Source organism: Gallinula chloropus, assembly GCF_964237585.1.
Source record: "Gallinula chloropus genome assembly, chromosome: 1".
NCBI lineage: Eukaryota > Metazoa > Chordata > Aves > Gruiformes > Rallidae > Gallinula > Gallinula chloropus.
Genome location: NC_140085.1, coordinates 109,694,322 through 109,709,917, shown reverse-complemented (window position 1 = coordinate 109,709,917; position 15,596 = coordinate 109,694,322). Strand labels below are relative to the sequence as shown.

Below are 15,596 nucleotides of genomic sequence, written 5' to 3'. Positions count from 1 at the left end.
ACAGTTGTCAAGGAAACTAATTAGTTCCACAATCATAACTGTAATAATGATTCATATAAAGAAGAACTGATGTTAAATAGTGTAACAAACTTACAACTACTTCGAGGTTATGGGAGAGAATTGAAAGGAAAAAGCCCCTAAATACCTAAAAAGCGTTTTCAGAGAAAAATGTTTTATCTATCTTCTGAAACTGAATTAACTAAATTGCTTTTCACCTGACTGTCTAGAGTAATCTACATTATCATTTATGCAGGAATATTGTGTTTGTTTTGGTTCCAGCAGCTGTGCCGATAATATGGAATACTTTAAATAACTACAACAGGTTAAAGGTAGATTGCATTGCAAAACAACTTAAATTTGTGTTTCAAATATAAAAAAATGTCTTATCCCTTCAATTTACTTAAATGAAGTATTTTAAAAATTATTTTTCTACCTGAGAAATATTTTTATAAAGCTTTGCTACCTTTCTTTTCCCATTTTCTTTTTTGAACATGTAGTTAAATTTTATTTCTGAATGATGGCAATCACAAGGTGTTACCTGTTTAAAAACAAGTATGCAGAGCCGATCGAGGCCCTGAATTTCAATCAAGATGCAAATCAACTCTCACTGCTGCGATTCAAGTGCATAGTGCATTTAGTTCTAGAACTGTGTCTCAACCTGTTAATGAATCATAAATGCCTATTCTTTTCCATAAAGGCAAGTAACAATGCTGGTGAGATAAACAAAATCCTATGGAATAATAAAAAATGTTGCAGAGAGCTTAAGATAACTTCCTTGAAAATATATTTGAAGAAAACTTGCAATATAGAGAAAAAACAAAAGTTCTTTCAAAATTTTCTGATGTCAGTCTATGACTCATTCAAATGCACAGCCACTGTACCAAGAATAATGCTGGTCACCTGCTCACACTGAAACACAGGTCTCGATGAAGTTTAGATCTTAATATATGGGCCATTGTATTTATCTGGCAAGATTTTGATTGCAAAACTCAAATAGTTTAATATATGGCACCTGCTTTTAAAATGATAATGATGATGATACAGATCTAATTTGGAATTTATTATTAAAGATATCATAATTCAGATAAAAAGCTTAAAAATATCTTTCCTGTAATATTTGCTTTATAGAAAGTAAAATTTCTCATAATGTATAAGAAATTAGCATCATATTTTAGGTTTATTTTGAATGAAATAATTTTGATATATTGCACTAGTATACAACTTTACATTGGGGAGCAATAAAACTTGACAAATTAGTTACTGAAACACTCACTCCTAAATACTATGCAGCTTTCCTTAAAGAAATTCCAAACCTTCCTATTTGCACACTTAAAAATATAAACATTTCTACAGATTTTGAAGCTTCCAAATAGTATAGGGGGCTGTATGCTTACCATATTAGGGTGAATCTGTAAGATGATATCTAAACAAGAATATTTGAAGTCTTAACCTCATCAGACACTAAAATAAATACCTAATACAGATTAGACTGAAATCAAGAATTCTAAGAACTAAGTTGCTTTCAACAGACGATTAGGCAGTAAAAGGCAACTTAAAAACGTGTAGCAGCTGTATCATAAATACTGTATTTCTTGATAACTGTCATCACCTGGGTTGAAGACTCAATGTTCTGTAGTTAAATGACTATATTACTAAAAGAAAAATAGGAAATGGGGGCCCATTTAAGGGTTTTGAATTGAGTCTTTGCTGATAATAGAGAATGGGGTCTCAGGCTTTGTTACTTAAAGACAACTTCAGCTACCAACTGCATACATTAGTGTACTATGAGCAGCAAACATTTCGTAGAGAGAAAACACTCAAAAACTAACTTACCTGTAATGATGTTGGGCTTTGGTGGCATGCTGAATTCATACAATGTTGGTTCAGAATAACCCAGTCTGTTGGCAGCTGTAATTTGTACTTCATAACCCATGGTCCACTGAAGGTGCTCTAAGATGATGTGGTCTCTACTACCCTGCACTTTTTTCTCTAGCCACTGGTCTTCCTTATCTTTCTGTAAAGATGCAAATATTAGTTTAAATTCTCAAAAGCTCTTTTATTATTTGTCTGAACTATGTGTCTACACGATGAACAAAAAACATGTTTCATTTACAGAGGTTATGAACATTCAGCTAATCTAATTTTGGAGTTTTGAGTACTTGGGGTTTTTGTATGTTTGACCACTCCTAATCATGTTTCCACAATGTGGGGTTAGGAATTTTGTAGGCAGTAACTTCTCATCTTCTGGGTTCAATTTATACATCACTCACATTTATCTAGGGGAACAGCAGGATATTTTTTTGCAAATTCTGAAAATGATAAATTCTGCAAAAGGTTTATGTTTCAATTACACTTTGATCAATGTTGTTTAAAAGAAACTTGCCATTAAACCCAAACTTGAACTGCTCACGAATGCAAGCTATGCTATATAACATTAGTTATATAAAGGAAATACACACCAACTATGGCAACATGTGGTACTGCAGCAACACTTTGCAAAATGGGTTGTATTCAATAATATACACACCACTGAGAAAGCACGCACTCCTATGTCTACACATGCAAGAGGGTACATGTAAATCGTTAAGATGCTGCTATAGAGAAAAAAAAAGTTTCTCATGATTCAAAAAACTAAGACCTGTACAGAGGAACAAGTGAGGACAATCTTAATTCTGGCATTTCATACATTTGGGGTGCTTACTTTTGCGATCACTACTTTTAGTATTTAAGTACTCTTTATACAAACAAGAATTACAAAAAGACCTAATAGGCAAAAGTATAAAACAACATATACTGTCAAATCCAAAAGCCATCTTGTTCAAAGGAGTATAAAATACAGTCAATAAGAATCCACGTGGTCCTATTCTTACTGAGGTACAATACAGTGGCAAAAACATCTGCCAAAGCCTGGCCATCCAGCCCATGCAGCAACACAGTCCCAGGCAGTAGCTGTAAGCTTTCTGGGGGAAAAACCCCTTCAAATACAGGGAAGTGTAACTTTTTGCAGCAGATTATGACACTTCTCAGCAGCTTGTATTCAGACTCTTCATCTTGCTTGACTGATACAAGTGTCAAAGAAAATAGCATCTAAATTAGACAGTTCAGGGCCCAATCATACTCCTTGTGACAGTGATGGTTGGTTGTTTTGGGTTTTTTTGCCCCTGGTTTTCAGAAAACAGTGTGACACGTTATAAACTCCCTTATGTGCACTGCTGCAATAACTTATTTGCTATCAGTGCTGAGTGTGATGCTTTTTCCATACCTGACTTAACCTTTTCTTATTCGTTCTTGCTGCTTTCGCACCAGCATTGGTACTGAGGCACGACAGCCTTCAGAATGATTAAAATACAGTAAACCCATTTGCAGCAAGGTGGGAGTGCCTACTTGCAGCAGTAGACAAATGAAAAACATCAGAATGGTAGTCACATCGCAAATAATGAAAAAAAAACAAAATACACTGGAGTAAAAATACAGTGAAACTAGCATTTTCTGTCAAAGTTGTTTTCCCATATCCTTGTGGATAATTTCTGTGGCAATAATCTTGCATGCCACTTAGTGAATCCACCTATGTTTACATTCCACTGAACGAATCCACTTATATTGTCACTATATCAAACTAGTTCTACAAAATACATTTTTTGTACAGCACTGCTAAAATAAAAGAAATTAATACTGAATGGAGTATGCATATGCAAATACTCCATAGTAATACTAGGAATAGGAAAGTTACATGGCACAATATTTTAATGGCTGTTTAAATTGTTGAGGGTTGGTAGGAGTTACGAAAAAAAAATAAAATCATATAGATTCCAAATAATATCAACATGAGTAACATAACTCATGATCTATACATGATCTTGGTGTATGCACATACAACCATGTGAATATGCTGGGGAATTCCTAAGAGGTTCAGAATCACAGAAGAAAAATTACACTGAAGTGAAAAGAAAAGATCCAGGCTAGTATGTTTCCTGCAGGTGGAAAAGACATCATTGCAACCAGTTATATAACTGTATTTTGAAAACAAACTGTAGATACAGAATTATTAGAATGAGCTTGGGATTTAGAAGGAAAAGTATACAGATTTCTCTATGAGGCTGCTCTTCTGCAGTTGTAGGAATAAGTGGAAAGGCTGTTTTGTCAGATGAAGAATAATGAAAGAGCTGAAATGTAATAGGATAACTGTGTGTCATACCAGGAAAGTGACACTCTAAGTTTAATTTAAAGTGAAGCAAACTTGGTTGGTTGAGATAAATGAAACAAAGTCCAAGACCTGATCTCAAAGACAACAAAACCTTTTATGAAGAGTGACAAACACCAGTTAGGAGGAAGAAGAATAAAGAAAAAAATCTAGAAAGCAAATTGTCTTCTAAACATAAACAGATTAAGTCTTCCAGAACACAATCTCTCGCAGAAAACACAGTCTCTTACAGAAAAAAGAAAACAACTGAAATATCCTTTATTATAACTGTTATCTCATATGAATTTGTGAGCATTTTTTACTAAGTAGAGCCCAGTAATGTGTCCTGATTTGTTTTACTATTAGTATAGAAATGGAAAAAGAGGGATGAGAATGTAACAAGAATGTCAGTTAAATCTTCCTACAAATGGCCCTGTTTATGCTAAGACCTTTAATAGGTAGCTTAAGGAGCAGAAAACAAGCACGAAAGAACACTTCCTAACTTATTAGGGTGTTAAATTGCTCTTAATGCCTAAAAATTATAGAAAACCTTACATATGCAGAGTGTTTTATAACAAATGAAAGGCATCTAAATCACAAACTGCAGTCTAATTTCAGGAGTGTGCTAATATAAATGTCTTCAATAATAATTTACTAATTGCAGTTGTAGCATTAATATCCACCAACACAACCATAAACATTTTCAGAAACTGCAATCAGATTTGCAGCCTCAGAGATTAATTCCTTTATTTGCCTTCCATTTTGTTTCACACTACGCTGAAACAGGTCACTGATGCTGTGAGACTGATGACTGGGTAATTTCTGGGGATCTTCCTTCCCACTTCCATTTCTCTTAAGTCTCAGATTCACACTGTCCTCTTCCCAGTATACGTCTTTGGTTGAAAGAAACTGCTACAGTGCCACAGACTAATGACAATTAAAAAAAAAAAGCACACCCTTAACTATGCATATATTCGCTAAAAATTTGTAAGCCAAAGTTATCTGAGAAGTGTCCAAGGGCTAGATTTGTAAGACTGCTGTAAGTAGCCTAAGAACCTAATTACCCTGACACAAGCAGTAAACAAAGCAGTATGAAACTCTAGTCTGATGCGACTTGGCTGCTTCTTGGAACTGAGGCCATCTCTGACACCAGTGGGTGTACAGACAATCCTCTGCTTAGGCATCTAACTATTTACTAGCCTAGAAAATAACATTCCTCTCTGCAATGGTCATTTTACACTCTATCTAAGATCACATTCTCTAGGAACTCACAAAAAGAGAGGAGAAGTGACTAACCCCCTTCGACTCTTTCCCTTATTTTCAGCCTCTCTAAATTGTTGCATTGAAAGTTCTGCTCAAACAGACCAGTTATTGTGGTGGTCTCTGATAAAAAAAGGGCAGGAGATGCCACACTATGTTGAAAGCTGGCAGGGAAAAATATCAAGAGAACTTCACAGAAGACAATCAGATGATTCAAAGCAGTGATTTCACAAGAATTCATGTCATTAGGATGGTGCTTTGAAGGTCTGGGTAATACAGGACAGACAAAAAGCACAAAAAGGCTGATAATGTACATACTGTTAAAATGCACAGAAGTCCAAGGATCTGGCAAGTAAAGTGTCACTTGGACATACAGGGAATAGTGGGCAACATTATGCACCAAGCAAAAATTCAGAATTGCCACTTGTGCAGCTACAGAATGTCCATCATAGTCAAAAAGCCCTTTTTGAGCAGTAAGCACAAACTTTTGCTTGTGACTGTGTGAGTCATGTGTCAGTGTTCAATCCTCTACAGTGACTGCACATTGTTTGCAGGCGGTTTCTGGTGCTAAGCTTAACCTGTGTGGTACCTTTCCAAGGAAGTAGTGTGCCTTGCTCTTGCAGGTCTGCACCTGGTCTCCCACTGGCCCTGAGCTGCTGTGGCAGTCTTCCCTGCATCCTAAGTACTCCTTCCTCCTGCCCTTCCTTATCTCCTCACCTTCCTAGTAGTCTGTATAGTCTCTTCAGCCATACACTCTATCCTTGAGTTTATTACTATAGCACTTGGTAAATAATCCAGCAGATAATAGCCATTTACAAATTCAGTAGACATTTCCCCAGTAATTGGCATGCATGAGGTTTAACATCCCCTGTGCAATGCCAGTACCTCATCATGTGCCTCCCAACTAACATTAATAATGCCACAAGCAGGACAAACCAAAGGGGATCATGAGTAAGTCCCCATTGAAGTTATAGAGTTTGGGTCACCTCCTGCATCAGACATGATGTTTGTCTAGGAAATTCCCACCAGTGTTCTTCCCAGTGGGCCACTAGGGAGTAGTTTTCCCTTCTCTTTCTTTTTCTCCCTCTCTTCCAATTTTTTCCTAAGGTAACTTTGAAATCAATGTGCCATCAGCTTCAGATTCCATCAGTGAAGCTTAGTAAGATTGTCTCGACTTTCTGCAACGGCACAAATCAGTTTGAGGCTGGTACTCATAAAAATTGCATACTACCTGCTTCTCTGGAATATAGAGCAAAACATGAAGCTTCTTACCTACTTATAGTTAGTAGGTCCTGCTAATAACATGAATTAACTGATCTTAGGATAGCAGTATTTGACAGAATGAAACACCAGATTTCTAGAAAAATAAAACTTACCAATTGTCCTAATCAAGCTATAGTAGAGGCTGCCCCTCTCCCAGGTTAAAAAAACCCACACAAACTGTATCAAATATGAGGGCAGTGAAACTTAATAAGATATAGGCTGTTATGAAACACAAAGAAGCCACTGATGTATAGCTTGTTAGCTAACATGCAAGCAAATACATTGGTCCAGGTGCTAATAATGAGTCTGGCAAGAGTTATAGGAAAGCTAATTAAATACGACCAATGGGGAAGACAGAAGAGAAGCAGTCAACAGATAATTAAGAACTTCAAATAGCACCCATTCATTCTGATTAAAACACCAAAAAAATTATGGTGCTTTTTTGTTGTAAGAAGGCCTTTAATTTAGTCAAATTGCTTTTTCAATTGGAAGTTTAAGGAGATATGGATTTGAGATCCAAGGAAAAGCTATCTTTTTCAGTAACCTATTAAATTTCCAGTTACTGCTTAAACTGTGCATTTGTCTTTCAGCCATAAACATGAAAAATGATCTGTTATACCACAATAATACACCTTAGTCAGACCACTAGATCAAAATCATGTGTCCAAAAATATTCAGGATAGATCCAAATTCATTTAGCTCACTTAGATCACAGGAACAGATTAAATCCCATATACTACATGCATATATTATATCCAAATGGTTTATTTTCTTATATTTTCAATTATAAATATTTAGAGGCACTGTAGTATAAGTAGGAAGCTTGATCCCACAAAACTGCATTGTATCTTGTATTGCATTGTTTTACTACCTCCCCCCCTTCTTTACAATGAGTTTTCTTTTATGCCAACTGTACTCAATGGACTGAGAGTCTTTTAAAAAAGGTAAATTAAGATTTAGGGATCAGTGGTATCAGAATAACTCCTGCTTATTCCCTCAGGCCACTCTGAAAAGCTCTACCAGATTTTTCTCACTTGATTTGGAGCTACCAATCTTATTTGGTTAAACTGTTTTTTAAATTTGCCAGATTTGGTGAGAACATCTGACAGAAGACAAATAATCTCTGCACAATGACTTTTAAAATCTGATATGTACAGTTTTCTATCTCTAGGATGCTCTTTATTAATACAGATTCACTTGTAGCAGTTTAATAATTTGCAATTCAAACAGCCCTTAATTATGCAGCTTTAATATCTGCTGATTTACTGCACTTTTGAGAACTGAACACAAATGTCCTTTGACCAAAAAGAGTATACAGGCATTTTGTGAGAATGAAATTTCAGGTATACATTTACGAACAGCAAGGTGCTTGCCTTCCTTTTTTCTTTCTTTCCTTTTTGTTTCTTCTTGGGATTTTTTTGTTTTTGTTTTGTTTGTCTGTTTGTTTGCTTTTTTTTGTTTGCTTTGTTTGAGTTTGGTTTTTGTGATGTTTTGTTTTCTTTCATTTTTTAATAATCTGGCAATAGCAACCTAGTCACAACAGAAAACATACTGAACCATATCTTCTTTTCTTTTTGTATTATCCAAACCATTTTGCTACATTTCAAATCATGTCAACAGTCTTCTCTACATTAAAAGAAAAATCCACCTATTTTGTTTAACAGAAATACTTACACTTCTGTATTTGACAATATATTCCAAAATGGGGGCGCCTCCATCATCTTGTTTAGTTATGCTAAGTTTAAAACTCTTTCCGCTTCCTGGTTGTCCATGAATTGAAGGGGGGCTTGGCTCCCCTAAACAAGAGAAAATAAACAGTATTTAACAGTAATTATGAAATAAGATAAGTCTTAAATTACAGCTGGGAGCTTGTCCACAAGATTGTTAATCAATTATCTTCAAAAATCCTTCCAGGCAGTGCAGAATATCCTTAGTAAGTGTTAAATATTTTGCTTAAATGTGTTCAGGGGCACAATTACCTCCCTAGACCCACTGGCCACACTGGTTTTGATATAAGCCAAGATGCCATTGGCCTTCTTGGCCGCCTGGGCACCCTGCTGCCTCATGTTCAGCCTGCAGTCAACCAACACCTCCTCATTTCAGCAAGGCTGCTGGTGATCCGCTCATCACATGGAAGGTTCAGAGCAACACTGTTTTACAGGAAAGCAACCTTAAGCGTCACATTTAGTCCCATGTGCAAGATCTAAACTCTAACACAGATTTTAGGTAAATTAACTCTTTGAGAAATGTACCAAGGCAAAATTAAGTACTTTTAAAGTAGCTTACATTAATAATAAAGAACAAAATTTCATAAGGAAAACTATTTTCTCTGTAATGAAAGGATAAAAATGATCTTAAATGTATAGCTGAGGTGTTAGTAGCCACTTTGCTAATGAAAACTCCCAGACTAATTATCATTTCTATGTACATTGCCTATTATACAGTTTTAAATCAGATCCTAAACAAACATATGTTGTCTTACTGAAGAGTTTTAATATATCTGTAAAGTTGCATTCACCCAGAGATATACAGTTCCATTAGAAATAGTCATAATATTTTTATTTATCCCTTCCCATTAACTTACACATCAACATGGAATTTTCCTGGCTTTCTATCAGATAACATATACAAAATTTCTATCAGCTTCTATGTTTTTTATCAGGTATGATGTTCCATATGAACAATCTGTTAATAGTAACAACCGAATAACAATCTGTTATTCCACATATTTAGAATATGTAAAGGCTTTAACCAAAAAGAAATCAGTTTTGGATACAAGAACCATATCAATAAGAATATCATGTAGTAACATTGAAATATTGTGTTATCTCTGTAGTCACCGGACTTTTATTGTTCATTCCATTAGAGTCAGTACTCTGAACTCCACTAACACCTTACTCAGAAAACACTTCTGTTGCAACAGATGAATGAAATTATTACTCTAGTAATAGTTTCTGATGCATTTTAGTATATCTGTTTGAATACTATACAGTGTCATCTGGTAGCTCTTTAATTCTTCTTCTCCTTTGTGTTTAATTTATTAAAAGTAACTTGAGCAAATATTTTTAATTTTTAATATTCAAATCTGGATGTCTTGCCTTAGAAGGTTACTACAAATATAGAATTGGTTTGGTAGCATTTATCATTTACATGTGGACTTAGTGAAAACAATTTACCCTCATCATTTTTCATAGCTTAAGATTTCTGTCTAAGGGTTGGTAATTGCAAAACTTATGGCAGCATAATTTGCTGAGGAAGTGTCTCCGGAAAGGGCCAATTCATTTCTCACAGATGTCTATAATATTCCGGGTGCAAATGTGGAAAAGTCCTTGATTTAATATCTTTCATGGTTTGTCTCTTGAATATTAAACAAAGTCTAAGTCTCAGGAATAGAGATAATATGAGAAATTACCCATTTTTAAGTTCATTCATACTACTTAGTGGAGGGAATAAGAGGAACAAAACATTTTTTGTGAGAAACAGTGTAAAAACTGATCACAGAGTCATTAAGGTTGGAAAAGACCTCCAAGACAATCTAGTCCAACCATCCCCCTACCACCCGTATTGCTAATTAAACCATGTCCCTAAGTACCTCATCCAACGTTTCCTTGAACACCCTGAGGAATGGTGACTCCACCACCTCCCTGGGCAACCTGTTTCAATACCTAACCACTCTTTCTGAGAAGAAATTTCTTTTAATTTCCAACCTGAACCGACGCAACTTGCAGCCATCCTCTCTTGTCCTATTGCTAGTTATCTGAGAGAGAAGGGTGACTCCAGCTCACCACAACTTCCTTTCAGGGAGTTGCAGAGAGCAATGAGGTCTCCCCTGAGCCTCCTCCAGGCTAAACAGTCCCAGTTCTCTCAGACACTCCTCATAAGAATTGTGTTACAGACCCTTCACCAGCCTCAATGTCCTTCTCTGGACACACTCCAGGGCCTTGATATCTTTCTTGTAGTGAGGGGCCCAAAACTGCATACAGTATTTGAGGTGTGGCCTCACTAGCACTGAGCACAGGGGGATGATCATCTCCCTTGTCCTGCTGACTACACCATTCCTGATGCAAGGCAGGATGCCTTTGACCTTCTTGGCCACCTGGGCACACTGGTGGTTAATGTTCAGGCAAGTGTCAACCAACACCCCCAGATCCTTTTCCTCTGTGCAGCTTCCCAGCCACCCTGCCCCAAGCCTGTAGCACTGCCTGGGGTTGTTATGACCAAAGGGAAGGACACAGCACTTCACCATGTTGAACTTCATCCCACTGGCCTCTGCCCATCCATTCAACCTGTCCAGGTCCCACTGGAGGGTGTTCCTACTCTCCAGCAGGTCAAAAATTTCCCCCAACTTGGTGTAATCTGATGTTATATACTGGGAAGTAGCATCTAAATATGAAACACTATCCACAGTGAATCATACTTGAAATTATGGGCTGATCTGGAGAGAACATATACTAATAAACATTTACATTTTCATTTAATAGCAGAGGCATTACTTACGGACAGGTAAGGTCTGAAAGATCTCGATTTTGCTATAGTCTCCTTGCCCTTTTCCATTTACAGCAGCTACTTTGATTTCGTATGTTGTATTTGGTTCCAAATTGCTGAGAACAACCATTGCTAAAAGAAAAGGAAGGAAAAAAAAAAGGTACCAAAGTCTGATTAAACAGGATTTTTTTAAAAAGCCAACAAATTTCAACATTTGTTACACTTGCAACTTGATCACCATTTTCTGAAAGTCCCATTCTTCCAAACTTACCCTTCCTTGTTGACTGCCAATAGCCTTTTTTTTTTCTTCATCTGCATAAAACCAATTTTAATAAATTTATGCTCCCAAAGGAATTTAATGTCAGTGTTACAGAAGCTGTAGGCAATAATTAAGGACCTTGATGGGGCTTGATATTTTATGACTGTGAACACAGGAAATGTGTTTCCTTTCTCCTGGCTGGTTATGATGATCCAAGGAAGAGTTATCAGTTATCTGGTTAAGTACCTGACAGGTAATTAGGCATGTTTGTATATGTTTAAGAGGAGGTGCATGGAAATAGATATTAAGTTCTAATAATAAATAAATGAAAAGTGATTTGGGAAGCAAATGGGTTAGAAACTAGGATATGCTTTCAGAAATCAAGACTGAATCCCTGGCAGCAATCTTTCACACACTCTGAAACTATCTCTAGCTTTCTAACTGGAAATGTCATCAGAAGCAGAAAACAAGGGGAAAAACTTCCTGAAAAGAATACTGTTGCTGTGATGTGCTGCAAGAAATCTAGAAACAAAATCCAGGAAAGGGTTGTTGGGCTCCAGCATCTTTTATGGCAATGCTAATTACTAAAATCAATGTTGAATATGCACCTGGAAACTTCGATCCACGCAGAGGTCTTGGACCATTACCCTGCTTTTACAAGAAAGCTTCCTTTTATTGTCTCCACAGCAATTGCCTGCTTGCTCTTTGCCAGCTCTGTGATGAGCTCTCAAGACGTCAGAATTATACTGGGGAATGGACATAAAATGGATGGACTTAACTTGAAGCATGTCAGTATTTGCCTTGCTTAGAAAAGCTGGGTCTGTATTATCTTAAAAGACAATATAGAATTGTAGTATCTTGAGGAAGAGCCAATGGTCTCTTGCTCTCTCTAGGGAGTCCAGTTTTCATTAGAGAGAAGTATTTTAATAGCTGCTTAAGGCTCACTTTTCAAGTTCTGTATTTAATGAAAGTATAATTATTTCTGTCAGTACTCTTTTGTTATTCTTTTGAGCCTGAACTTATTAGAATTCTTTAGTTTTTGCAGTAGACAGACAGAGGTCCCCTTACATGTGGAGCTAAAAGAATTTAATAAATTCTGGAAAACCAGTAACTTTTGCATTTCACACTCCATTATGAGCACTATGCATGAATTTGCCATTGAAACAAGCATGGTAACTGCTTTCCTGGAAACAACACAGTAGAATTGTATGTCTTCCAGCACACACCATTTTCCTGAGATTTAAAAATATCAAAATATAAACATCTCATTAAGTACCATCATGAGAATAAGGATAGAATTTGGAGAAGAGAAGGATTATAACATTTGGTTATGGTAAGATGAAATTGCAAACCTAAACCAAGCAGTAGCAGAGTTTGACTTGCCTTTCAGCCATGATTACTTTCAAAGGATGAATAATTTCACCGAAACTAAACCTTGGGGCATACTAAGAATTAGTGTTACTGTAAATGTTTTTAAAATTTAAACAACATAAAAGCATAACTACGAGTCTACACTTAATAAAACAAGAACGTGTTAACTACATAAAACCTAAGGATCCGATTCTATAAACACTTGAGTGGCTCCTGGGGCCTATCTAAATGAATAAAATTACTTATATATGCAGTATTTAAAGAACCAGTGTCTACTTTGGAATCCCCTGCAGAGCACTGTGTGTCTAGATGCAATGACTCTTACAAATATATTTATGGAATTAACACAACTAACTCTGATGTTATGTCTTCAAACTGGAACCAGTATCAGTGATGGTATGATGGGTATATATTTTATATATAGGAAAAAAAAAATACTTTAACTATGTCATCCTGGAAAACAAAAAAAACCCTATTCTTAATCAAAGTAATTTAAATACTCCAGCTGAAAAAAATATTTATAATAATTAACTATCTCACACTATATAACAGAAGTGCAGGGCTTAAAAGTAATCTAAAAGTGGTGAAAGCTTTTGCTGCTTGCTAAGTGTTTTAGATTTTTTAAAATATGTTGAGAATGGAAGAAAATAATAAAATAGCTATTTTTTAAAATAGATATATCGTTCATTTAAGTATAAAATTAGCTTATTTGTCTTTCCATAAAGAAGCAAAAACTTTTTACAGGGATCCACAGCTCACAGTCCTGGCCATAATAGTGTTTTGAGTACAGTTTTCAGAGATGACTGAATTAATTACCTGTAAATTTCAAATAATATTCTGAAAGAAAGACAGGAGTTTCATTGTCAGTATATGAATGTGAAAAGATTGGTCCACTGCATATTGTATGCGTAAATTATGCAATTGGCACAAGCATTGGCATATATCAAGTCCCCAAAGTACTGAAAAGGAAATTCCTTTATTTCTTTCAGAATATGATTTTTAAAATTCCAGTCTTTTTCTACCCATCCTATCTATATACTTTTGGTTTTATACTTTCTTCCTAATCGTAGTATCTGCTTTATTTACCTGAGGCATTCAATTTTGCAAACTAATTGATTTTTCTGAGATAATTTACATAGTGACGGGTTAAATTGAGAAGACTTTGAAGAACCTAAGAGGAAAAACCCAGAAGATTCTCTTGTGATCTCTGCAGGTATTTCTGGGGTCAATTAACATGATGCACATAATCTCAGATATTATTATTTTCCACTTATAAAAAGATAGACAGGGAGGGTGCCAGTCACATGATACCCTCATAGGAGATCATGACACAAGAAATTACCAGTTATTTTGATTTTGTTTTAATATAAAGAGTTTAAAATAAAATTAGAAATATGTTTTTGACAGGGTATGCAAGGAGCTTTTTTTTTTTTTTTAAAAAAAAAATTTGTAGACCAGAATTTAACAAGAAACAATAACCACCAAAACAAATTAAATCTTATGGAACAGCAAAATTCAGCTCAACCTGTTCTGTGGCAAGAATCCTAAAGCTGAAGCAACATTAAAAATAAAGTCATTATTTTTTATTAAAAAGGTTCTTTTAATTTACAAGCAAATCTAAAACATTACAGCATGAACACCATACTGAAAAAAAAAAAAACAAAACCCAACAAAACCCACAGAATATTATGTTGTATAGATTGGATAGATGGACAAAAAATTCAGAGCTCCATAGTATTTCAAATGCAGAGTGTAAGCAAAAAGACCCCCAAAAAATCCGTACTTTATTATTGTGGAGTTTTAACTCCTATCAAGATGAACCATATGGAAACTACATCTGACGTAAGATTTGCTGTGAAATAAATTGTACTATAAATCCAAGTCAATAAAACCAAAACAAAAATCCCCAAATGCTTTTTGGTCCAAGAGTAGGTTGTTTATATTACCTTATTACAGTAGAATGGTAGGGGAAATGTCTGGCATATTAAATGTCTTTTCACCAAAGGAATTCTACCTCAGAAATCTTTTAAAGGCTGTGATATATTGCATAAATCATCACCAAACCTAGGAAGGTTAGGGGAACTAATAGTACAGTGTACACTACATTAATCCCAAAGTAGATTTTATATGAGGTTAATTAACAGAAATATCACATCAATGTATTGTTCTCATTGGAGAACAATGGGTTGCATAGAACAACGGTCTTCCAGTTCAAATTCAATCCCTTGAGGATATCAGGTCTAACTAACGTGGGACACAAATTTATTTTGAAACAAAGTAGGTGACATATAGCATAGCTGAAATGTATCATAATAACACATATATATTTCAGATAGTGGCAGCAGTGTGACATTTCTGTCAAAGCAGTATTACAAATTTTAGGACTTCCCCCCCGCCCCTTTTTCTTTCCCTATAGTCTGAGTCTCCGCTTACAATGCAGACTGGAAGTTGATTGAATACAGTGCCCATTAGTAAGTGGATTGTTTTGATTTAGCAGTATTTTGCTGCACTGTTTACTCATTATTTTACTACACTGAAGGTAAAACTGAGTCCCCTGGAAATACCTGAATCTCTTTCAGAGCGAAAACTGAATAGTATTTTTATGAAGCTTAAACGTTTCTCTTTGTGATGATGACTCATGCTCATTTAAGGACAGAAGAAAAAGACATGAGAAGAGAGCAATGAGGAACCTATGGTAACAGGGCATGTGAGGATCCTATGATAGTATAGCACTCAGGTTCTCAGAGACAATCTGAGGAACGTCTCCTGCAAGCTCTG

General features: G+C 35.6%; 1 protein-coding gene across 3 annotated transcripts in view; it reads right to left on the bottom strand.

Annotated features, from left to right (window-relative positions):
- The window catches only part of NCAM2 (neural cell adhesion molecule 2), a gene marked incomplete at both ends in the record, with an annotated part of 294,502 nt that overhangs the window by 32,968 nt on the left and 245,938 nt on the right, over positions 1-15,596 (bottom strand). For all 3 annotated transcript variants that reach the window (XM_084264855.1, XM_084264856.1, XM_084264857.1), the window contains 3 exons: positions 1,834-2,014; positions 8,378-8,499; positions 11,201-11,320. In XM_084264855.1, the coding sequence (XP_084120981.1) occupies positions 1,834-2,014; positions 8,378-8,499; positions 11,201-11,320 (423 nt within the window). The remainder of the gene's footprint in view (positions 1-1,833; positions 2,015-8,377; positions 8,500-11,200; positions 11,321-15,596) is intronic.